The sequence below is a fragment of the Pseudochaenichthys georgianus genome, chromosome 19 (assembly GCF_902827115.2).
Source record: "Pseudochaenichthys georgianus chromosome 19, fPseGeo1.2, whole genome shotgun sequence".
NCBI classification, from domain to species: Eukaryota; Metazoa; Chordata; class Actinopteri; order Perciformes; family Channichthyidae; genus Pseudochaenichthys; species Pseudochaenichthys georgianus.
In genome coordinates this window covers 642,632-668,488 of record NC_047521.1, presented here as the reverse complement: position 1 = coordinate 668,488, position 25,857 = coordinate 642,632, and the positions used below count along the sequence as shown (strand labels likewise).

At 44.7% G+C, this 25,857-nt stretch overlaps 1 protein-coding gene across 1 annotated transcript; it reads right to left on the bottom strand.

Annotated features, from left to right (window-relative positions):
• Positions 1–909: 909 nt before the first annotated feature.
• Positions 910–25,857, bottom strand: LOC117465254 (transmembrane protein 26-like). The gene is made up of 8 exons (XM_034108189.1): positions 25,670–25,857; positions 25,453–25,549; positions 25,291–25,347; positions 23,407–23,430; positions 18,020–18,034; positions 17,757–17,947; positions 17,211–17,290; positions 910–1,160 (listed from the first exon to the last, which is right to left on the bottom strand). The coding sequence occupies exons 1-8, from the start codon at positions 25,855–25,857 to the stop codon at positions 910–912; spliced, it is 903 nt and encodes a 300-aa protein (XP_033964080.1).

The following is a 25,857-nucleotide window of genomic DNA, read 5'->3' as shown; positions in this document are numbered from 1 at the left end:
TCGTTGCCCTCTCCCTGGTTTCCTCCCGAGGTCATATTTCTCCCGCATTTCTCCCGATTTCTGACAAAATCAGATTTACTCACGACTGTTTCCACTCGGACTTTAATACAGCTACACCATTGTTTGGTTTCCATGGTAGCGCGTCTCTTTAGCAGCGCGCGCAACTCAAAGTTTGAGAGGGTGAGGAAGATGAAAACTGAACAAGAATCGACAACTCCACCCTCTGCTCACTCCTTCCCTGTAAGATACAGGTCCAGCCCACACATTTGCTCCATGGTGCTACAGGCATTGCCCTTACAACTACAATAAGCATGTAAATGTTAATCTACAGCTCCGGCGATCCACTAGCACCGGAGTCTCCACGTGCAGACAACTACTGTAGCGTCACCTTGGATACGAGTCCAAACAACTCACAGACACACAGGCCAGGGCGCTGACAGGGCGCCATTTGAGCATCAGATCTGACGACGCTGATTGGCTGAAATTATGTTTCGGTGGCATAGTATACAGATAGCAGCATTCAGCTTGTTGGCTGCTGCTGCTCTGGCTGAGGGCTCCTTTCTACCGCCCGGACGAGAGAGGGTAATGATACACGCTGTGGCCAGGCAGGAAACATGTGACTTATAAGTAACTTTAGACATCGTAAAACAATTTTAAACGAGATTTTATTGTAGATTATACATTTTACTGATACCAATTATATAATATTTACCCTGTTCATTAAAAATAAAAATAAAAAATATTTTTTTTAAAATATTTTTTATTTTATTATTTTTAATGACAATCAAACATGTGGGAAGAGGGTGGGCGGCGCCCCTAGCGCCCCTATGGGCCGGCCGCCACTGCTAGAACGTGAGAACAGTGTATACAGTAATGTCGTTATGGTAACCTGCTTCACTACATCCACACTCAGGAACTCCGGTCACATGTGAGTACGGCCAGCCGGTAGATGTTGAGTAGGACCACCAGGAGGTTCTTAATAGCAAAGAAGATCAGCATCTGGTGAACCACATTGAAGTAGATCATAACGGTGAGGCGGACCACCAAGAAGGGCCCGTCCTGGATCAGCAGAGCCTCTACAGTGCTCCAGATATCAGTCCGGAGGTTGGAGAGGAGGGAGGGGGCGGGCTCCGAGGCCTGGTCTGAGGAACCCGCCATCACTGCCACACCCAGGAGAAAATCATTACAAGTTAACTCTGTAAGCTCAGTTGTAATATGACATTACAAAAGTGTGTGTACTCCTACTTTTTTATCAATGTTTGATACAACCCAGTGCTACGCCATTTTATGAGCATTTTCTCTTCTTAACAACTGCTGTGAGGTTAATCTTACCTGTGTTTCCTTAAACACATTAGTTGAGATTAGCATTCATTCTAATTTGATTAACATTTATGCAGAGGTGGGAAGTAGTGAAGTACAAATACTTCCTTACTGTATGTAGGAGCCACATATGAAGCCATTTCTGTGTTTGTTATGATACATGTTTTTTGAGTCACTATAGGTGGTGGGCGTGTCATTGGATTTGTGTGGTGACGTTTGTGCTTATATCTGGTTGCTTTTACCTGCGCACTTTGTAATAGATGGAGGAGTGAGCTAGAGAAGGACAATTTTTGCACGCATACAAGGATATACGTATATGGATATGGAATATTGCATTTTTGCTTTGGAAATAAAAGGTCAAACGCATACTGTGTTGGAAAGACTGAGTTTGTGCGCGTTCACAGTGTTTTTTTTCTTGTTTAGTCCCTCGCGGCACTTTGTTTAAGATTACTGCCGTAATATTAAGTCAACAAAAAAGACTTGTACCACAGCGTGGATCTACGGAAATCGAGGCTACGGAGATTTCTAGGATCGATCTGTGACGCTGTGGAATTAAAAGGAAACATTGAAACGCCGTATTGGCCGCTGTATTGGAGAGCGGCTTAAGGAAACTTCAGCGTACTGCCGGGAGGATAAAGAAGGACTGACGGACAATCCACACAGCATCAGGAGCGAGCGGTATGTAACTTCTTCATTCATGCTGTGTAAATGTTTGTTAGAACACAGTGTGAATAAGTTACTGCTGCGTGTCCATTGGGGACGGACTTGTTGCTTGCGTGTGAAGGTTTGTGCCGCTAGAGGTTGTGTGGATTGGAGCATTTGTTGTTCATTCTAATGAATGAACATTAAACATTAAAACATTAAAAGGAAATGTCAATAAGTGGATCAAATTCAGATGTCAATGTGGCAACAATGGATGAACAAAAGAGAGAGTCGATACTCACTTCCAAGGCTTTGGCAAATAATATGGAAAAGCTTCAAAAGGAACGTCAATCAAAGGTTCACAAAATGAAAAGTGTGATTAAAACAATGAAGGATCTCATGCAAAGGGATGACAACGCTTCACAAATACAAACTCAACTTGAGCATTTAATTCAACTGGTTAAAGAAACCATCCTGTTACACAAGTCTGTAATTCCTCTTCTTCCTGCAGACGAACAGGAAGAACAAAATGTATGGTTTGCCAAGACACTGAAATACAATAATGGATTTATCGACGATGTCAGGCAATGGCTTTCTGAAACTGGGAGACAACCGAGCAGCACCATCGCACATGTGCCCTCAATTGAGATATCTGATGAACACCAGCAAAGTATGTCTCATGTTTCAAAACACTCTGGGGAAAATGTTGAAACTTCTGAAGCACAAGAGGAAATAAAACCAAGCGACAGTGTTTCAAACAGAGGAAGCATTGGGTCTGCTGGAACCAGTTCCAGTGTTTCAACTACATCATCATGCATCAAAGCTGAGGCTGACATGGCACGACACATGTTATTAAACGACAAGCATGCATTGGATGAACAAGAGGAAGAGCTCAGGAAACAGAAGGAACAGCTCAGGAAACAGAGGGAGCAACTGGAAATGGAAGTGGAAATAGCCGCATCAAGGGCTAAAATGAATGTGCTAAGACGCTCTGGAAGGTCTCGTGCTGAAAGTAACACATCTGTGAGTCCCAATGGCATGCATTCTTATTTGGCAAGGGGACGAAAGGAAGCCACACTCAGTGATGGAGCAAAAACATTTGTGCCTGACACAAACAGGCCTACAGGTGACCAGTCTGACGTACAGTTTTCGCACAGAGAACATGAAGTAGAATATGGACATCTGCAACATCAAGCCACAAGAAGCTCAGAGGCCAATATACATCAAAGTTCATCACAATCACATCCACAGTTACAGCACCAAAGCAATCACCCAGCAGCACTGGCACCAAGCAGCAGTGCTCAGAATCCTTTACTTAATGTCTTAGAAAGACAAAATGAAATAACATCCATGTTGGTTCAGCAACAGTCTCTTTCTTTTCTGCCTAAAAGAGAAATTCAGATTGTTGATGGCTCTCCATTTCAATATCAAGCATTCATAAGAGCTTTTGAGCACAGCATTGAGGAGAAGACTCACAACCCTAAAGACCGCCTGTATTTTCTCGAACAGTACACCAGGGGGCAGCCTTTGGAGCTTGTCAGAAGCTGTCAGCATATGGCCCATGACAGAGCATATGCCAAAGCAAAGGCTTTGCTACAGGAGCATTTTGGTAATGCACAGAAAATAGTTTCAGCTTCCATGGAAAAGGCTCTTTCATGGCAGCCAATAAGAGTAGAAGATGTGCGAGCTCTGCAAGCTTACGGTCTCTTTCTGAGAGGATGCTGCAACGTCATGGAAGAGTTTGAATACATGTGTGAGTTGAACATGCCTAGAAATATGCTAGCCATCATAAAAAAGTTGCCCTACAAATATAGGGACAAATGGAGAACCCTGGCCTATGACTTACAGAGAAGGCAGGGCCGGAGAGCTACATTCATGGATATTATTAACTTCATTGAAAGACAGGTGGATATTGTGAGCGATCCACTGTTTGGAGATATCCAGGATACTCCACCAGCAGCCAACAAAGATGTGAGGAAAGCTAAGTTTGAACCTCGTTCAAGGATGAGGGGAAGCAGCTTTGTTACTACTATTACGACAGCGGAAAATAAAGTGGAACCTGGAATAAGAATGAAGGAGAGAGGCTCACTAGATACAAGTGTTTGCCTGTTTTGTGGAGGTGGACATACACTGGATCTGTGTTTTCAACTGGAAAGAAAGGCTCATAGTGAGGAAATCGCTTTCTTGAGGGAACATGGTGTGTTTTGGATGCTTGTGTATTGGGCACATGAGTAAAGACTGCAGGAAACGCCTCTCGTGCAAAGTATGCAGTCTGAAGCACCCAAGCATACTTCATATCTATCAGAAAGAGAAAGAAACTGACACAATGTAAGCTAAAGGAAAAGTTATAAGCAGTGCTCTGATCTCCGTTCAGTCCAGTGGTCTTACAGGGGCCGGTGAGCCAGATTGTACTCTCTCCATAGTGCCTATTCAAGTAAAGTCTAAGAAGGGACATGAAACAATCATAACATATGCCTTCCTGGATCCTGGGAGTTCAGCATCATTCTGCACGGAGCGGCTGATGAACAAACTGAATCTCAGGGGAAGAAGAACAGACATTCTCCTTCGGACAATGGGTCAGGAGAAAATAGTTGGAAGTCACATTGTTTCTGACCTGCAGGTGGCTGGATTAGACAGCAGTCATTATTGTGAGCTGCCTGACACCTACACCCAGAAAACTATGCCAGTTCATCGAGGCAACATTCCTCGGCAGAAAGACCTTCAGAGATGGCCTCACCTGAAACATGTAATGATTACTGAGATTGATTCAGATGTGGACCTGTTGATTGGAACTAATGTTCCTGAGGCACTGGAGCCATGGGAAGTTATTCGGAGTGTAGACGGAGGCCCATACGCAGTCAAAACTATGCTGGGTTGGACTGTCAATGGACCTCTCAGAGGAGACAGGAGTAGTGAAATTACTTGTGGACAGCCAGATGTCACTGTCAATAGGATATCTGTTGCAAACCTTGAAGATCTGTGGAAGCAGCAGCTAAAGGCTGATTTCCCTGAATGCAGTCAGGATGAGCAGATGGGGCCGCCAAGAGAGGACTGTCACTTTATGGAGTACGTCACAAAGTCTGCTAAGTTGATGGATGGCCATTACTGTATTGGCTTACCTTTAAGGAAAAGGTCTGTCAGTCTGCCAAACAACAGGAGAGTAGCAGAACAACGTACACTGAGCCTCAAGAGAAGGTTTGATAAAGATGTTTCATTTCATGCTGATTACACCGCTTTTATGAATGACATCCTTTCAAAGGGCAGTGACGGCAGGGTATGGTATACACACCGTGGTGTACCACCCAAAGAAGAAAAAGATCAGGATCGTATTTGACTGTGCAGCTACATTCCAGGGAACATCGCTGAATGCGCAGCTCCTACAGGGACCAGATCTTACCAGCACACTGGTTGGAGTCATGACAAGATTCAGAAAGGAACCTGTTGTACTCATGGCAGACATAGAAGCCATGTTCCATCAGGTTCGAGGACCAGCTAAGGATTCAGATCTGTTGAGGTTTCTCTGGTGGCCAAATGGAGATCATCATCAGAACTTAGAAGAGCACAGAATGGTTGCACATCTGTTTGGAGCTACATCGTCGCCAAGTTGTGCTAGTTTTGCCCTTAGAAAGTGTGCAGAGGACCATCGGGAGCAGTTCAGCCCCAAAGCAATCAACACTGTCCTGCACAATTTCTATGTTGATGATTGTCTAACATCAGTGGTTTCAGAGGAGGAGGCAGTGGCACTCTATCATGACATTTGTGCACTTTGTGCTCAAGGGGGCTTTCATCTCACAAAGTGGATTAGCAACAGACGTATCGTGCTTGCTGCTATACCTTCGATGGAGAGAGGGAAAGAAGTTAAGGATCTGGACTTGGATAATGACACACTCCCTGTGGAAAGAGCATTGGGCGTACAGTGGTGTGTTGAGTCAGATGTCTTTAAGTTCAAGATCATGATCAAGGACAAACCCATAACCAGAAGAGGGATCCTTTCCATGGTCAGCTCAATATTTGACCCATTAGGAATATTGGCACCTGTGGTCCTATCAGCCAGTTTCGAACCTTCGTCGCAAACAGGGTTTCAAAAATATGCAGTGTATCAAATCCATCTCAGTGGAGATATGTTCCCACCGCAAGCAATCTTCCAGGGGAGTCAAAGTGGAAACGCTCCTGAAAGATGACACATGGGTGTCTGGACCTCAGTTTCTCACTGGGCCTGAAGAACAGTGGCCTGGGAACCCTGATGGCTCTGAAATGGCACCAGAAGACCCTGAGGTCAAGATAAGACTGAATGTGAACGCTGTGCAGGTTGAAAAAGAGATGGATGCTGTAACCCGATTGATCAATCACTTCTCTTCTTGGATCCACCTGAAGAAGGTTGGATCCTTAGATTGAAAAACCTGCTGCTGTGCCTTAGTCGGAAGAGGAAGCAATTGAGTCTGACTCTCGCTCAGTCTGGCTTGAATAAGGAACAACAAGACTGAGAGATTAAAAAGGAAATGCAGACTATCAAGGCTCAGGTGGTCTCTGGTTTTCTTTCTATTGAGGACCTCAGAAAAGCTGAGAAAGAAATTATCTGCTTTTGCCAAAGAAAAAGGTTTCCTGATGAGATCAAAGGCTTGCAAAAGGGAGAAGGTGTGAAAAGGACTAGTCACATCTACAAGCTCAACCCAGTACTTGAAGATGGTGTTCTGAGAGTGGGAGGACGTCTCAGTAGAGCAGCAATGCCTGAAGAATCTAAACATCCTGCTATATTGGCAAAAGATCTTCACATTGCTGACATCATTCTACGGCAAGTACACCAAGATGTGGGACACGGTGGTCGTAACCACATGCTATCTAGCCTGTGACAAAGATACTGGATTCCTGGTGCTAGTGTGGCTATAAGGAAAACCCTGTCAAAATGTGTTGTTTGTCGGCGACTAAATGGAGCTCCAGGAATGCAGCAGATGGCAGATTTACCTCGAGACAGAGTTTCTCCAGATGGACCTCCATTCACTCGTGTTGGAGTTGACTATTTTGGACCTTTTGAGGTCAAGCGAGGAAGGAGTATTTTATGAACCGAGATACAGGACGCAGGACCCAAAAGCAGGATTCGGAGACAGATGTCCAAAAATAGAATGTTCTTTAATCACAAACTAAATCGTACTTTCACAAAAAATAGAAAGTAGATAAAAAGCCAAAACAAAGTTGTACAGCAACACAAAAACTCACTTGACAAAAGGTCTAAATCTCAAGGTAGGTATCAGGAGTCAAAAGGCCTGGGTGCTCACGACATGAAACATAACGAACTGACAAAGGAACAAAGAAACACCAGGGCTGTATATAGGTGAGGGGGATGGGCACGGGTGAAAACAATCAGGGCAGGGCCAAGCAATCTCACGGGCGGGAAACACACAAAGGCAGGAACTGTGGGATCTGAAATGACAGGAAAGATTACTTTCAAAATAAAAACATAACTAAACCTAACATATCTGTCGAGTCACAACAGAGTACAGTTAAAAAGTATGGTGTTCTCTTCACATGCTTTACAGTAAGAGCCATCCACATCGAAGTAGCTTCATCCTTGGATCAGGGTGGGAATTTCACGACGGCCACGACGGCCATGGCCGTGATGCCCTGTTAAAAAAAATGCAATTCACGGCCAAAGTGGCCTTTGTGCCCCAGTCAAAAGTAAAAAAAAATTTCCTGTGGTATAGGTATTTTGACTAGCAATTTAGTTAAATTGTTTCGTTTATCAACGCTACAACATAGCGTTTTGTGAGTCGGTTGTCGTTGTTGGGGGGAAAGCAAACAGCTGTTTGCTGTTTGCTGCGGAGCACATCGCGAGCAGGCTCCCGTGAGCGGGAGGGCGCTCCTTCTTCACTACAGACTATCGCGCCACCTAACCATTCGCCAAAATGTTTTTAATACGAGCGGTAACCGGCCAAGCGCCGTGCAAAAAACAATCTTCAAATAAAAGAAAGTCACCGGAGGAGTTAAAGGAGTGACAGGGAGTTGGCTGCAGTGCCGCGTCCTAAAACCCTTTTATAATCTATCGATTAGATTTATGATTCGAAAATTATAAAAGTAGGGTAGACATGTGGAGATTATCCGGCTGAACAAAACGTGCATTTATCAAACAGGTTTGTTTTCCATAGACCTTATTTCCAGCTATTTTCCAAAACCCTGTGGAGAAATTCCATTGCTTTTTGTGGAGGGAACCAGCAGCTTACTTCCTGGTTTCAGGACGCGTCACTGCACCTCTCAATATATATATTAAGTATAAACAAGGTCTTCTGCCGACCTATGCTGACAAGTAAGTGAAGAGTAGACAATATAAAGGTAGTGGCGAAATGTCCCACCAGTTTAGGATAATGAAGGTTCTAATCAAATCAATTACATGGCCATTACATGTCTAATTCCTAATGACAGGAAGGCAGAAAGTGCATTATACAAATAATAATACTCATAATAATAGCAGACATTTTTTAACAATGACCACAATGTCATTATTTTAATAAACCAAATATGAACAATTGAGGAAAATGAGGAAGAACTGATGATTAAAATGTTGTAGTACAAGTAGTAATGTAGTTAGTGCATACATTATTCCAACAAATGTGTTAATTTTCTTCATTATTAGTCGATTTTTTTTTTGGTGGACGAATGCTCCGGGCCAGTGGTTACAATGGTGGGGCCAGTGACAATACAATTTTACCCTTACTGTCTACCCCTGACTGACTTATGTGGTTTATGGCTGAACTTAACGTATACGTTTAAGAAACACTATTGCTATTCAGCCGTTTGTAAAACGACTGGTGTTGACGTTAGTGCTACACTTTTCAGTCATGTTGATTGACCAGCGTAATTTAACCAAACAGCCTTTGTGCCCTGTCATGTGGCCTTTGTGCCCTGTCATGTGGCCTTTGTGCCCTTAAAAAAAATGTGAACGGGAAGGCCAAATGGCCTTGCCCCTAAAATGACGAAATTCCAAGCCTGCCTTGGATACAGATTCCTTTGTTAATGCTCTTCGACGCTTCATCGCAAGACGTGGACAAGTATTAGAATTACGCTCAGATAATGGAACCAACTTCGTCGGAGCTGAGCGTGAATTGAGAGAGGCATTAGAAAGGTTGAAACCCTCCTTCAGAGAGGAATAAAGTGGACTTTCAATCCCCCTACTGGATCCCATCATGGAGGAGTATGGGAAAGGTTGATCAGATCTGTGAGGAAGGTTCTGAATTCCAGCCTGAAGGCACATAACGTCGGGTTACGTAGTATAACCCTTTGTTATATTAGCACAGGCGGAGCCCTCTACTGGACTCTATGGGTACTCTCTTACATAACATGCTAGCGCACGCACCGGGCAGAGGAGGTGCAGTTTAGCTTCCCTGGTCCCACATGGAGGGGAAGCCTAAAACCCCCTAACTGAATAGCCCTTGACCTGAACGCACTCCTTAGGCTCTTGGGCACAAAGGAGGGGTTCGGTCTGAGTGTCGCGCCGCTCCGGTCACCCCGAATCTGTAAACAGCTCGGGTGCATCGACAGAGCAGTTAACTCGGACACTCTTTTGGCTGACGTTAAGGCAAGAAGCAAAGCTGTTTTCCACGACAATGCTTTCAGAGAGGACAGCTCCAGAGGCTCAAACGGCCCCGAGGCCAGAGCCTCGAGCACTAGGGGCAGGTCCCACTGCGGGGTGGAGGCGTGCACTACAGGACGCAGCCTCCTGACCCCCTGTAAAAACCGCGACATCAGTGGTTGACTAAAGGCTGACCTGCCGCAAATCCCTCATTGCAGGACGAGATGGCTGCTGCATACACCTTCACTGTTGAATGCGCAAGCCCTCTGTCCACCAGTAACTGTAAGAAGGATAAAATAGAGCCTAACTCACAAAATAGGGGCTCTATTCTCCGCTCCTCACACCATCGCTGGAATCCTAGCCACTTTGGCCTGTAACAGGCTGTGGTGGATCCAGCTCTAGCTGCCTGGATAGACTGCATAACACTATCAGACAATCCACCCTGTCTCAGCCTGTCCCTCTCAGGAGCCAAACCTGGAGAGGACGGCCGAGAGTGGGTAACGCCCCGATTGCACCTGCCTCTTGAGACATCGCCCCCCAGAACTGGGGAACCGCCCAGGGCTGGCCCACCTTCATCTGTGTCATCTCTGAGTACCACGGCGCCCCAACGCGATCCGGAGCCACTAGGATGACTGACAGACGTTCTCGCCTCACTCTCCTCAGGAGGGGGAGAATGAGACGCGTATGGAAAGGCGTATAGCAGCTTCCTTGGCCATGGCTAGTGTGCAAACGCGTCCACCCCCAAAGGTGGGTCGTCGCTCCGAGCCACGGAGAACCACAGGGCACAGTGGCTGTTTCGCCGGCTGGCGAACAGATCCACTTCCGCTCTCCCGAACTGGGCCCAGATCTGCTTCACCACCTTCGGGTGAAGCACTCACTCGCCTGGCAGGGGGCCGCCCCTCGACATGAGGTCGGCTCCCCCGTTCTCCAGTCCCGGGATATGGAGGGCTCTCAGAGATAACACCACCTCTGAAGCCCATAACCACAGCCTCTCCGCTGTGGTCGACAAGGTGGCGGAGCGGACTCCGCTCTGCCTGTTGATATAAGCCACTGTGGTGCTGTTGTCGCTCCTGACCATTACATGCCTCCCTGAATTAGGGGCATGAAATGCCGGAGGACTAACACTACCGCCCGTAGCTCTAGGAGGTTGCTGTGTCGAGACTCTGTTAGAGCCCAGCGCCCACCTATAGCCCTCTTCAGGCAGGTCCCTCCCCATCCTGTTCCGGATGCATCCGTGAACACTGTGATGTAGGAGGTCACCCGTCCCAGTGGAGACCCCCTCCGGAGGTGATCCGGGGACCCCCAAAACCGGAGGTTGCCCCTCACTGAGGGGGGTATGGTTACCAGCCGCCGCTTGTGCCTCTTGGGATCCAAGCGCAGGCTGGAGAACCACCTCTGCAGGCGGCGCATATGTAGTAACCCTAACGGGACCATCATGTGATCAGCCGCCATGAGACCCAGCGTCTGCATGACAGTAAAAGCTGTCACTGTTGCCCCCTGTCGCAGTCTGCGTACTCCCTGAAGAAGGGACGCACGTCTGCTCTCTGACAGGGTGGCGCGCAACGTGCCTGCATCGAGCACCACACCCAAATACAACGCCCGTTGGTGAGGTATGGGGGTGCTCTTTTTCCAATTGATCGCGAAGCCTAATCTGGTTATGTGTGTGATCAATTGTGCTGTGCAAAACATTGCCTGTTCCTGTGACCCAGCCATGACTATGAGGTCGTCTATGTAAAAGAAAACTCTCATGCCGTGTGCCCGCAGTGGTAGAAGCGCTGTGGCCACACATTTGCTGAATGTGCGTGGGGATAGGGAATAGCCGAACGGCAGCCTGTTGTACTCGTAGGCTATTCCCTGGAAGGCAAAACGCAGATACTTTCTGTGCTTTGGAGCAATTTCTACATGAAAGTACGCGTCTTTCAGGTCGATGGTGGTGAACCAATCGCCTGGCTGCACCAGCCCCAGTAACTGTTCCATAGTTAGCATGCAGAATTTCCTGCGGGAAATGTGGCCATTCAGGCCGCGGAGATCTAGAATAGGTCTGAATTCCCCTGTCTTCTTGGGAACCAGGAAGTATATGGAATAACGACCCTCTTCCCTGCGCTGAGGGTGCACAACAGACACAGCCTGTTTCTGCACCAGAGCCTGAATCTCTGCTGAGAGGAAACTCATCCCCTCTCGAGAGGATAGCTTCACCTCTCGCATGCCCATAAAAGGGGGTGGGACGCTGCAGAACTGGAGTGAATAGCCCCGTTTCAGCGTCCTGTCCATCCACCCTGATAGTACACATTTACCTCTCGCATGCCCATAAAAAGAGGTGAGTGTGGGACACCCACAAGACAGTGGTCCATGTGATACAGTGGTACAGTGTATAGACATGTGGTACAGTGGGACGCTGCGTCCTCCTGTCCCTCCACCTTGTTAGCACACAGCTGAGTTTCCATTCCCCAGAACATTGTGTTAATGGACAGGCCCTCAGCTGTGGGGCAGCAGCTATGAAGCTGTGATACTCTCTGGTGACCTGTTCCACCGCAAAAAACTCCCCGCGAAGGGAAGATTTGCCTCTGGAGGGTTGACACAGAAAGGGCCGATTATTTACTGAGGACCCTGAACGCACCGCCGCGCACTCTTGTGTGAGCGCGCGCTCCACCCTAATGCTGTTCTCACCATTACGGTAAACAGCATTAATCGGAGTCTTTATAGGCGTAGTGTGTTTTACTAAGGTCCCTGAACGCACCGCCACGCGCTCTTGTGTGAGTTAGGACTCCGCCATAATGCAGCCTTTACCACTACGGGTAAACTGCATTGGAGTCTTTGCTCTTGGCGTAGTGTGTTCTCTGACAGCAATACGCCGGCCATAATGTCCCTGTACCCGCATAGCGCTCTCCTTTAGATAGCACTCCCTGCGGTTCATCCCTCTCTGCGCATGCCCATTAGCCACCTCCTTTACAGGAGCTACAGCTGGGGCAGCGAATGGGGAATTTGTACGGTTAACATTGTGTGTAGGCCTAAGTGTAGCCTTTGTGGAAACAAAATACACTTAGATTTGGATACAGATCAACCTCATTCTTATTAGAAAACGTAGTGATCTGTGCATTATACAGGGAGGAGGCGGGATTCGCCCCTCGTCCCGGGCGGAGAGATGTTCTCCCCCCGCCAGCCAGATCTGTAAAGACGGAAAACCCGTCCCCGTGAGTGCCGGCACGCCGGTTCCACGGGGTGGGCCGAAGAGGTGGAGGGCGCCGCGGGATCTCCGTGCCTGCACCTCTCCCTTCGTCTCACCTCTCTACTGAGATCTTTGAACGCACCGTGGCCCGCCCTCGGGGGAGGGGGGCCGCGCGCGCCTTCACAATGCCGTCTCTTTGAACCGGACATTATGGGGGAAAGTGGAATTGTGGAGAGAAATGACTCTTACTCTGGGATAAATGCAATAGTCTTTACTGAATGCATTTTTCCCACACACACACACACCTCCCTCCAGAACTAGAGTTTACAAACGTAAACCACCGTTCTCCTGCGGGGGTTCCTGAACGCACCGCGGCCACTCTCACGAGGGCCGCGCGCCCACGTATTAACGCTGTATTTCCCATTGCAACGGTGAAATGCATCAATCGGAGCCATTATACTAGGCAAGGTGTGTTTTCTGACAACAGCACGCCGGCAATAGCGTCTCTTGAACCCGCACAGTGCTTTGACAGCACTCGGTTTATTCCACTCACGTGCACACGCCCACCTGCTGGCTCCCTATACTGTGGTTTACAGCAGGGGCGGGGAGTGTAGGACAGTGTTTCTTCCTCTGGGAATGGGCAAGAAGCAGCTACGCTGCGACTAATCCTCATCCCGTGAGCAAAGAGCCCTTCCGTAAACACGGGGGCTCCCAGGAGATCAACACGATCCTCTTTGGAAAGTGCCACGCGGCGTGATATCCCAGGGACATCACAGCGGTGGCGGCCTGTGATGAAGTAGGGGCGACCCTATATCACGTGAAGCCACCGAGCACCGGTCCCTGGGGGAACCGGGCCTGGGGCAAGGCCCGTGGACCAAGCTACTTATTCGGCCTTGCGGCCCAATAATCGCTCTGACCTGGTGGCACCTGGTGGGGGCATCTCTCGCAATAAGTGAGTAGCCCACACATCCGCCGCCACGATCATCATCCAGGGAGAGTACAGCCCTGGGCGGTGGACTTCCATGGACGCCAGACCCGGAAGGAATGGCGAACGTGAATGGCACCGCCTCAGCCATATCCTGGTCCCCCAACCACTCGAAGCAAGGTGGTGGGGATCGGCGCCCGCTATTTCAACCAGGGCACGAAGGACAGGCCCGGGTCTCTAGCAGTGGCGACTCCCTGGAGGTATGATAACTCTTTCTTCTTCTTTCAAACGTCTGCAGTCTCTCGTGGAATCACTTCCGCTGCTGAAGAGAAAAGGATGATGGTCAGGAGGCGAGGCCTCCTTTTATAGGGTGTGATGCGCGCGCATTCAGGTAGGCCCGCCCAAGGCCGGCTACATCTATAGAAGTCTTAGTGGGAGAATGCTTGCGGGGTAAGAGAGTACCCATAGAGTCCAGTAGAGGGCGGAGCCTGTGAGAGATATAACCTTGATGAAGAGTGTCTTCACACGGTTCTTTGTGAAGCCGAATCCATCATCAACAGCCGTCCCATAACGAGAGCATCCACATATCCCAATGACTTGGAAGCACTAACCCCTAACCATCTTTTGCTGCTAAAAACCAAGCCATCTTTTCCACCTGGACTGGACTCGTCGAAGATGGAAATAAGTTCAGTACATCTCAGACTTGTTTTGGGAACAATGGATTAAGGAGTACTTGCCTCTACTCCAGGAACGACAGAAGTGGTCAAATGTCAAGTGCAACTTCATACCAGGAGATATTGTGCTCATAGTCGATGACTCAGCACCTCGCAATTCATGACTTACAGGAAAGATTGTACAAACCATTCCAGACAGAAGAGGACTTGTACGTCAGGTGCGAGTGAAGACAAAAACTAGCTATCTGGACAGGCCTATCACAAAGGTCTGCCTTCTACAGGAAGCAGAAGAGCCGTGAGGAAATTAGTGAACTTTATAGACCTTGACATTGACGTTTTTTCCGACTTTTTACTAAGTGATAGTAAAGATCACTCCTTCATAGGCTAACAAACTATATTTTTTATTTTATTTTCTATTTTTTTGCCTAAAGAAGAAAAGGACACTTTAACAAAGGACGTTTTTATCCTTAAAAGTTGTTTCCTTGATTGTCTCCTACATCATTTTTCAGTTGTGTAATTATTATGTTGATATAATTAGGGGCCGGAATGTAGGAGCCACATATGAAGCCATTTCTGTGTTTGTTACGATACATGTTTTTGAGTCACTATAGGTGGTGGGCGTGTCATTGGATTTGTGTGGTGACGTTTGTGCTTATATCCGGTTGCTTTTACCTGCGCACTTTGTAATAGATTGGGGAGTGAGCTAGAGAAGGACAATTTTTGTTGACCGCACGCATGCACGCATACAAGGATATACATATATGGATATGGTATATTGCATTTTTGCTTTGGAAATAAAAGGTCAAACGCATACTGTGTTGGAAAGACTGAGTTTTTGCGCGTCCACAGTGTTTTTTCTCTTGTTTAGTCCCTCGCGGCATTTTGTTTAAGATTACTGCCGCAATACTGTACTTAAGTAGATTCTTCTGGTATCAGTACTTTACTTCACTATTTATTTTTTTGGCAACTTTTTGCTTTTAGTTCTTACATTTTCCAAACAGGCTTAAACTTTATATTGTATCTGCATGCATTTGGTGGCATGATCATTATTATTTTAGAGTCATTGCTTGCCTTTTTCCACCTAATGTCGAACATAAAACAATAATGGTGTGCCCATCTTTTCCTGGTCTTCTCTAAAGAAGAGGGACCAATGAGAACTCAGCTTGTTTCCCATCATCATGTTGCTGTGAAACTACTGAATCTCCCCACAGGGATTAATAAAGGTTCATCTTATCTTATCTTATCCTCTGAGCTGTACTAATGGCAGCAGTCATCATGAAGCAACTGCGTTACCTACGCATAGCCTACGAAGCTAATTCAATGATGTGGGCGCGCCTGCATGGGCACTGATTGATTGGACTTGGAACAGGTGTGTTAATCAGCTGAGAGACTCTCTGCTGAGAGACTCACAGCGGAGATACAAAAGGCAGTGGAGAACTGTGAATCGAGGTTGGAGGACGCTACATGTGACCCGGCACTCTTTTGGGTGGGAGGGTGTCGTTCGCAGCGGATAGAGCTGCCAGCGACGAAGACAGCCAGCGCAGGAAAGACGTTCGAGTGTCAGGAGCGGGAGGTCTGCTACCTCCTATAGATAGTCAGGGCCAGGGATTTAGTGAGTGCGAGCCGCAATCCCTCCTTACGCACGGCGGTGCCAAAGCAACACAGACACCAGCTGTAGTGACTCAGTTCACGTCGTCCAGCAAAGCCGATCCCCGGGGGAGTTGGACGGTGTCCTAAGCGTAGACCCCGGGGGAGGGTCTCGCCGACTGGCGAGTTACGTATATATTTATATTGTTGTATGTCTGATATTTTATTGAGTATTTTAGTGTGTATATGGAGGGAGAAGAGCAGGGTGGGAGTGGCCCTAAATTGTGGGTTGGTTAAGTGCACATGTGTCCCGTGTGTGTTTACAATTGCCGAGTTGTGTGCCTCCGGTAGAGGGTGTTCGCGTGCCGTGTTCTTTGTGTGGTGTGCCGTGCTAAAGCTATTAAACTAGCCCTGTTTGAAGTGTATAAAGTGGGCTCCACAGTTAGTGGGGCTTCCTTGAGTCCCGTGGACTCGCTTCCTCTCTTCTCTGTTCTGTTCTGTTCTGTTCTTATAATAAAGATTGTCCTATATTTTGTATATAGCTGTCTCTGTATTTATTGGAAGGTTCTGACAAAGTGGCAGTGTTTCCTGCCAGACCTGAGCGAATCCAACATATATTACAGAAGCAAGGCAGAAAGAAAAATGTCAGAGACAGGTGAAGTTAGCGATATCCCTACGACTGAGAACAAAGACATTCCTAATCACCCATGATCATATTTGAGGGGGAAGTTCTATAAAACAGCTGGTAGTTATGGCTACTTTTAACTTAAGTAGGCTACATATCAAAGCCCTTACTTTTACTTGAGTAAAGAAGTTCAGTCAGTACTTCAACTACACATCACTGCTATTGCTGTTCAACATTCTTATTTGGATTCCTGATCAAAACAAATCCAATATTCTCTCTCCTTTTACCTCTGGTTTGGTCTCCACCAGCTCCTGCTTATTATGTCTCTGACATATACTGTGTGTCTATGGGCTTGATGCAGGGCAAGTAGTGTACAGTAAATGGTAAATGGTTTATTCAAGTTTTTTGCTGTAGGAAATTAAGCTGGGGGGGGGTTGGAGGTTTATGGGCTGGAAACAAAACGATAGGTCTGTTCTGTATGGGGAATCAGTTTCTAGGTTAATAGCTTCTAGGGGCAGCTGTCCTTTAAAATGTATGTTATTATCATCTATAACCAATGCATTTCTCAGTGCATGTGTGTAGATGTATTTGTGTAAAGCAGTGGTTCTCAAACTCTATTCCCTTTTAGAGGGAGATTTTTTTTAAAGTTTTCAGTCTTTAGACCAAAAAGCAGGATTCTATTTGAAGCCATGTTTGTGCAGTAACTTTACCTGAGAGATGGAGTGGAAACTGCAGCATGCTCCACGTCCACACACCCAGAATAATGTACACCATGGCTGGACTGGAGTCCCTTTGACACACACACACACACACACACACACACACACACACACACACACACACACACACACACACACACACACACACACACACACACACACACACACACACACACACATACCATGTATACATCACTTCAGGGGACATTACATTGACTTACATGCATTTCCTGGAGACTTATCCTAACCTTAACCATAACCAACACATGCCTAACCCTAACCCTAACCCTTACCCTTAACCTTACCCTTACCCTAACCCTAATCCTAACCAAGTCTTCACCCTAAAATTAATGATTCCCCTCATGGGGACCTCCATTTTGTCCCCATAAGGGAGGCGAGTCCCCACACGTGACTGTGTAAACAGATTTAGTACATGTATATTAATTATAGGCCACACACACACACAGGTTTGATTTCACATCGATGTTAAGTCAACAAGTCAACACCTTCCCTGCTGTCCTCCGTCCTGTTACTCACTTCATGTCGGTCAGTGTTTCCGAGGTGAACTCCAGTATGTCGGCGGCGGTGCCCACGAAGATGAGCAGTAACTGGGAGAGCTGGTCTCTGGTCAGCTCTCCAGCGGCCGGCAGCAGCCACTTCCCTATGATCAGTAGGATGAGCAGGATTTGGTGCAGAGCCAGGATCCAGTCGTTGGCACAAACTGAGGTCTGTCGTGTGCAGACAGAGAAATAAATCATACAGAGAAAAAACATGGTGACCCTGAGAGCTCATCGCACTGCTAACATAGAAAACATCTCCACCAAGTTGACAACAGATTGCTGCAATACAGAAAGATACAATGGTTGACATGAAGCGTTGGGTTGCTCATTATTAGTAAATTCAAATAGTACACATCAGTCATTGTGATCAGGTATTATAAGAGTAGCAGAGACCCTTTAATGAATAGTGTAGCTTATCATGTATGTGGACAGGTGGATGCTCTCAGATCAGACAACTTTGGTTCAATTAACAGTAAAGTTGTCAAGTGGTAGTAGATATACAGTATAGGTATAAACACTGCAGCTCCACAAAACTACAGCCCTGCATACACAACTAGACCTGAAACAGGAGTGAATATATTCTGTAGGCTGGGCAATGATGAAATCAGACGTGGAGGAATAACTCACATCTTATACTTAAATACAAGTAGCAATACCAAAAATACTCTGTTACAAGTTAAAGTCCTGCATTCATTCTGGATTATGTTTATTGATGTGTTATTCTATTACAGCTGGAGTGGAGCTCATGATACTAATCATGATACTTATGCTAGATGAGGTCATACTTGTACTGTATATGTCAATGGTAATGTATTACTTTTCTAATAATAGTAGATACAAAGTATAACTTGGTATACAATTAAAATACTGGGGAAGTACTTAGGTACAACATTTTAGTAAATGTACTTCACCAATAAATATTAGAAGCAGTCTTAGGTACCAATCAAGTTAAAGTAGTGTTTTCTGTCACAAATGGAACCTTACTCTTGGTTTGTTCCAAAGGGAACAATTAGGTTACAGCCATCGTTTGATTACAGAAAGGGTTGGTTTGCACTTCTTTGTTGGTCTAAACCAGTGGTTCTCAACTGGTCAGGCCTCGGGACCCACTTTTTACTTGGTCAATAAATCGCGACCCAACATTTTGAAGCACTCAAATCTATTCAACAAAACATTGTGCTGTAATATACGCTTTCAGCATACAATATTAATTAAAGTGAAATACAGTGCATATATCCCTTATATCCCTTCACAGAACTAAAGTATGCTTTTAAAAAAGTTTAATGAGTTGATGGAATCAAAGCTGAACTGTATAAAAAGGCACACATGCTGGAAACCCAACCCCAGAAGGGGGTTTTGGGAGGAGATTTTTAGAAATACTAACATAAACTACGCATTCTGGTACAATCTGAGAAGAAAATAAATAAATCTATCACTACCCGACATATTAATAATATTTTATGCCATTGTTTGTTTTTCACTTTGTTCTGAAGCTGAACTTGCTGCTCCTCACAGAGAGAAGAGCAAAGAGGAGATAGTCTGTGTGACTTACTTTAAATTGTCGGTTGTTCTGTGACCTGTCAATCATCAAACCGAGGGTCATATTTCATTACGTGTTCATTTGTATCTGAAGTTGTACCCATGGATGTATAAAGAATAGTACTACCGCATTCTCCGTGGGGACTTCCGGCAACAATCTTGATTCTGATTGGCCAGAAGACTCGAAAAAACATCAGCAAAGATGTTTTATTGAGAAGATGATCACTACGTGACAGACGTTTTCAAAGCCATTTATGGTCTCCGGTACTTCCTGTCCAACGCCAACACACTCTCACTCCCTAAGCGTCCAGGAGCGACGTTTGGTCAGTGTCCGTGGCGTCCAATTGTGAAGCTCCTAGGCTCCTTCAGCGTCATAAAGGGACGCAAATAGCTTTCAACTGATTGCAATGTATTCCCATCTGCGGCGGGATTTGACGCTCATGGAAGCACGGCATTCGTTTGTGTCGGCTGCCCTTAAAGGCAATGTGAGCGTCCATTCCCATTGGATAACGGAGAATTGTACACCCGGAAGTAAGTATTCCTCTTACTGTCGATTGATTTTACAGTGATATCTGCACTACTCATCGACTAAAAAACACCAGATTATCCTTGTTAATTACACAACATTGATTGGTTTAAATTGTGTGCAATGCTTTTGTATTTTTCCCCTTCGATTCGGAGAAACAAATGTTTTTTCTGGGGATGGCAGAAGACACTACACTACCCAGAATCCCCAGCTATCGTTTGGACTACACCATGTGCTCTGTTTGACAAACCCCGTTTTTTTTCACCATTCATTCTAATGGCTGGCATCTATGTCACATGATCTTCAAATTTCTCCCTGCAGAAAAAGAAAATATGGCTGAACTTTGTTTTATTCTCGGTGGAAAATGCCTATTTTAAAGTTAGTTTGGCCATTAAAATGCGTTTTGATGTCATTTGATGCGAGAAATATGAGTTGTTATTTCAGATTATGTGTGCAGTGGATGTACATGATCTTTAGTTTGCTAGTTATTACGAAGATTACTTCAGGAAATCGCGACGTTTTCATTGTTACCAAGGTGGTTGCTAGGGACGCTGCTATCGATATTATTTCTGTTATGTTGTGTAACTGTTTAATGGTGTTATCTTTATTGCTACCACCTTTCCCGTCAATGTATGTAGTGTTGGTCCACAGCGGTCCACAGCGCAAACATATTAGTTAACAAAATCTGCATCTAAAGATAGCCTACGTTATTTCCCCCTGTGCAATTCCAGTCTCACATCTCACAGCACATCGTCATGAAAAAATACCGGAAACAGACCGAAAACATTTAAAAAAATAATAATAATACTTTATTCCGAGTGTGCTTGCTTTTCTCTTTGAAAGTCATAACATACCGGCATTGTAATACACGGTTCGGCTGCATTAACTGTTACATATCTGCCGTAGTTCTGTATTTATAGAGCCCTGATGAGAAGACTTCTAGACAAACATGAGGAACTGAAAACGTGACGTGGATCATAAATATATCAGCCATTAAACAACATCTTACATTTCTTTTCACACAATACGTCTCCTTGCAGTATCAACACTAATTCGGCTCACTTTTATATTTGATCCAATTGGTAGATAGGCTGTATTTACACCATAAAGGTGCACAGCTGATATAAAGGGACACCTGGTGGTTAAAGCATGTTATTGAATTTCATTATTTTTATTATTAGATATTAATAGGATCCCTATAAAGTATATTCATTACTCGTTATTCTCTACTAATAGTTAATTAAAGACTGTATATAATGACTATTTTGCACATCCCTTTCAAGATTTCAAGATTTTCTAAGGTTTATTGACATATCATATAGGCCTACACAACTATGGTGTAGTTCTGCATTGAATGAAAAACTTGGGTTGCAGGTTCCTCAATAGTGCATTACAAGACATCTATCAATAATTGTGCATACCTCCAGCAATGTTAACTATGTTGAAGCACTTATTTTAACTGATATTATACATAATGTATTATACTCTTATAAGATGTATGTAGATATTTCATCTCCGGCCTTGTCAGGTATTGAACAATCAATAAATAAAGAACACAGAATTGTTGAATATAAAACACAGAATTTATGTAATTATATTAAATGATTTTCAAATAAACACAACTGCATATTTAACTCTTACACATGCTGATGTAACGCAAATGTTCCAACTTGGGATCAATAAAGTATATCTTATCTTAAGCTGATTGATGGCTACTGCCATATTTGCAAAATGTGCCTCTGAACCTTGACAAGTGCATGTTTCAGGCGTATCAATTAATGTAATGTAATGTAATGTTATCAATTAACGACAGGGGTCACAAACATAAGACCAGCTGTTAAATAAAGCTCTTCTGACCTTAGCTGGCATGTGGGTATATATATTAATACTGCCCATTATGGGCACAAGCAATTTTCACCCATTTATTAATTATATGTTTTAAATGTGAGTGTTTCCTGTCCCCTAAACCTCCAGGGATGTACAGTTTAATACTGGTAACTTCTTATTATGGGAAATACGAAAACGTCTTTTAAAACTACAACTCCCAGTAGAGACGTGCCATAGATAGAGAACATGTTGCGAAACACAATAGCCAGCATGTGTAGTTCTGGGGACAGGGTGGGGGAGGGGGGGACGCGGTGGATCCATTCAAATCCAGTTTTGGACAGTCTGCCGTGGTTCCATCCCATTTCAAGTGCTGTTCGAGAATCGGCATAACCCTCGGAGCACACTCTCCAATCACAGAGCTTGAGGACTATCACGGGGTTTGTCAAACAGAGCACATGGTATAGTCCAAACGATAGCTGGGGATTCTGGGTAGTGTAGTGTCTTCTGCCATCCTTTACTCAGAAAAGATATTTGTTTCTCCGAATCGAAGGGGAAAAATACAAAAGCATTGCACACAATTTAAACCAATCAATGTTGTGTAATTAACAAGGATAATCTGGTGTTTTTTAGTCGATGAGTAGTTCAGATATCACTGTAAAATCAATCGACAGTAAGGGGAATACTTACTTCCGGGTGTACAATTCTCCGTTATCCAATGGGAATGGACGCTCACATTGCCTTTAAGGGCAGCCGACACAAACGAATGCCGTGCTTCCATGAGCGTCAAATCCCGACGCAGATGGGAATACATTGCAATCAGTTGAAAGCTATTTGCGTCCCTTTATGAAGCTGAAGGAGCCTAGGAGCGTCACAACTGGACGCCACGGACACTGACCAAACGTCGCTCCTGGACGCTTAGGGAGTGAGAGTGTGTTGCCAATGCCTACTGCATGCACAGCGTTAGAAAATCGGGCCTTCAAAATAAAAGTTTGACTTTTATTCCAAAAAAATAAAATAATTCCTATTTCTTTTTTCAATTATTTTTCTTCACTTTTTCTGCGACCCACCAGTTTAGAACCACTGGTCTAAACAATAATATTTCATGTCATCGTACGGCAACTTGTTTTGCGTTAAACTTTTCAATAAACTATTTGCTGAATTTTTTCCTATACCCTCACTTGGCTAAAGTTCTGAAAGTGTTGAAACCCACATACCATAACACTACCATTTTTCATGTTTAGTGTGTATACTGTGACAGCAATTACATTTGTCCTCATTTTCAATATCACTGACAGATAGCCAACTTTAATGACGTTATAACCGTAAAAACACGTCTTCATGTTGTCAGCAGGCTTGGGGAGTAATGGATTACATGTAACGAGATTATGTAATCGGAATACAAAAAAAGGTAACTGTATTCGATTACAATTACATAAATAAATAACAAATCAGATTACCGTTACATTTAAAAGAAAATATAGATTACTAGCACGATTACAGTGTTTCAAACCATTTTTAAACAAAGATCGATGAAGTTAATGAATTTCTTTATGGTTTATATTGAGGCTACTTTAATTCTTTTTTATTTACATTGTATCACATGTAACTAGTTATTTGATGGATTGATGGATGGATGGATAGATAGAGGGATATATACATAATGTCCCAAACTAGGAAATTATTCATTATTTAGTACTCTTTAAGGAAAATATGGCACATTTTGGGAAGTTTTCGCAACTTCTTTTAGAGTCATATTCCCCGACTCATGCCTCTGGGAGATTTTCAAGCTATGCTTTTTTTCTTCCTACTTTAACACTTTGGAAAAGGTTTAAGTTAAAGGAGAAGTAATGTGGGTTTAAGTGAAAATAGGGAATAAAACATGGTCAACGCAGAACATTTTACCAGAGGCCTGTACTACGAAGCTGGTTCAACTTAAAGGTGACATGTCATGCTTTTCCGGTTATTGCCCGTCCCCTTGTGTGTTATGAAGGTTTTTATGCATATAAACGGTCTGCAGAGTCAAAACCCTCAAAGTACACCATGTAGGGAGTACAACTCTAACACAGAAAATACCTCCCCAAAACGCCTCGTTGGAGATACGTCACTGTCCATTTGATTCTTCCGGGTACATCATGATGTCATGTCGTCCCCGGAACGAAATGGACCAATCCATGGAGCCGTTACGTTACGTCCACGGAGCCGTTACGTTAAGCCCCCGCTGATTGGTCCAAATTGACCAATCCACGGACTTCCTCACACACTCAGTGCATGCAGCTCTGCTGATCTCTCCTCCCTGGCTGCAGGCTGATAACAGACAGTTGGGATCGCGGCGAAATTCTCTCTGCAGACCCATTCTCACAGCGTTCATCAACCTTTTTCTTACTCAATATCAAGCCACACTTATTGTTTTTACTTCGGCTGTGACTTTGTGTGTGCTCAGGGTGAGTTTGGCTGTGTTTCGCTGTGTATCGCTAAACAAGGAAACCACACCTCCACGGAGCTCAGCGCGATTCACAACGTCCCAACTGGTCCCGACCAATCGGAGCACACTGGGCTCACAGGGAGGGGGGGGCAAGAGCTGCAACGAGCCGTTTAGTGGAGAGAGTGAATACACATACTATACAGAGATGCTGTATGCGAAACCAATGTGAGTTTGGAAAATTACACAGTATAAATCTATTCTAGTAGACCTCAACAATGGAATTATGATCATTATGATGTGATATGCCGCGGACTGTACTTAATGTTACTCTGATCCGGTTACTTATGTTGTGGCAGATATTTAAGTAAGCTTTCTTAACGCTAATGTTATAATAGTCAGATTGCTCTGAAGATGGAGGTGATATTCTATTAATGTTCACGTTCACACAGTCAGTTAATTTTTGCCGGCCGTCTTTCCTGCAACGGCAGCTTTTCTGTATTTCCTTTCTCCTGTAATATGACTTGATCGCTTTAAACTCCGCACACTGAGCTCTGATTGGTCAGCAAGCGGTGTTTTCACTGAGTTGAGCTCTTAGCCTGCAACCTAACCTGCTCCGGAGCAGGTTAGCTGCACAGCATACGTTACCATGGAGATCTAGCCCGCTAAAAAGAGAACCAGCGTCGTAGGACCGGAAAGCCGGAGTTTTCCCTGAAGTTAGCCGCTAAACGAAAATCCTGCTTCGTAGTACAGGCCTCAGAGCTTTCATGTTGGGCTTGTTATTGTTTTAATTAAGGGTGTGCCGGGTCTTTAAAGTGGTCACCACTTCTATGAATGTGCTGGTGTTGAAAGAGGACAAATACCCGCAGCCTCACAACAGCCTCTTTGAGATGAATCAGCATAACCAAACACCGGCAGGGAGAGAGCTCCACTGACCAACTGAGTGACCAAATGGAAAGCAACGGCAAAAGTGCAGAAAATAATTTAAGGTAGTGTTATCCTACCTTAACTGAAGTGTTAATATACATTCAAACTGCCATGTGGAACTTTATTTATCTCCAGGGGCCCTTACCTACCCTGTGACACATACTATACAGTTTAAGTTACAGTATAATACGTCCAAATGAAAGAAAAATTGTTTAAATATTTTTAATATATTCTCAGTTTTATTTGAAATGAATTAAACCTTCATAACGCTTTGACACTTACCTGAAGTTTAAAAATACTCTTGATATTTTCGGTAGAGTCCAGTTTTTCACACTAAAATGAGAAAAACAGAATGAACATCTTTAATAAGCAAAGCAATATGTAATTAAACTCTTAGAATGGAAGAGAATATGATATCAAATAATACATAGATTATACCCTGGAGTCAGTGGACTTGTTCTCTTGGTGGTGGAGCTCCAAAATCCATAATGACGGGATGATACTGACGAGAAAGAGGAAGATAGCAGGAGAAAACCTGCAGGGAAAGACACATCATTATACAAAGATTGGTATAATCTTAACGTATTCTCAATACAACAATAAACTGCATTCTAGCTTAATATCATACATGTAACCAGAATAATAAACTGAATACCATTTGTAATCTTTTCCCCGTCTCCTCTTCAGAGTCAGGATCATCTCCACCACCAGAGGCAGGCAGAGGCCGGTGAGGAGCCAGTAGAGGCCATGGTCCTTCACCCACACCACCCTCCACACCCCTATGAGGGAGAGCAGGAGAAACAGAGACCTGGTCAGCACAGCACAGATGAACTGGAAGAACAT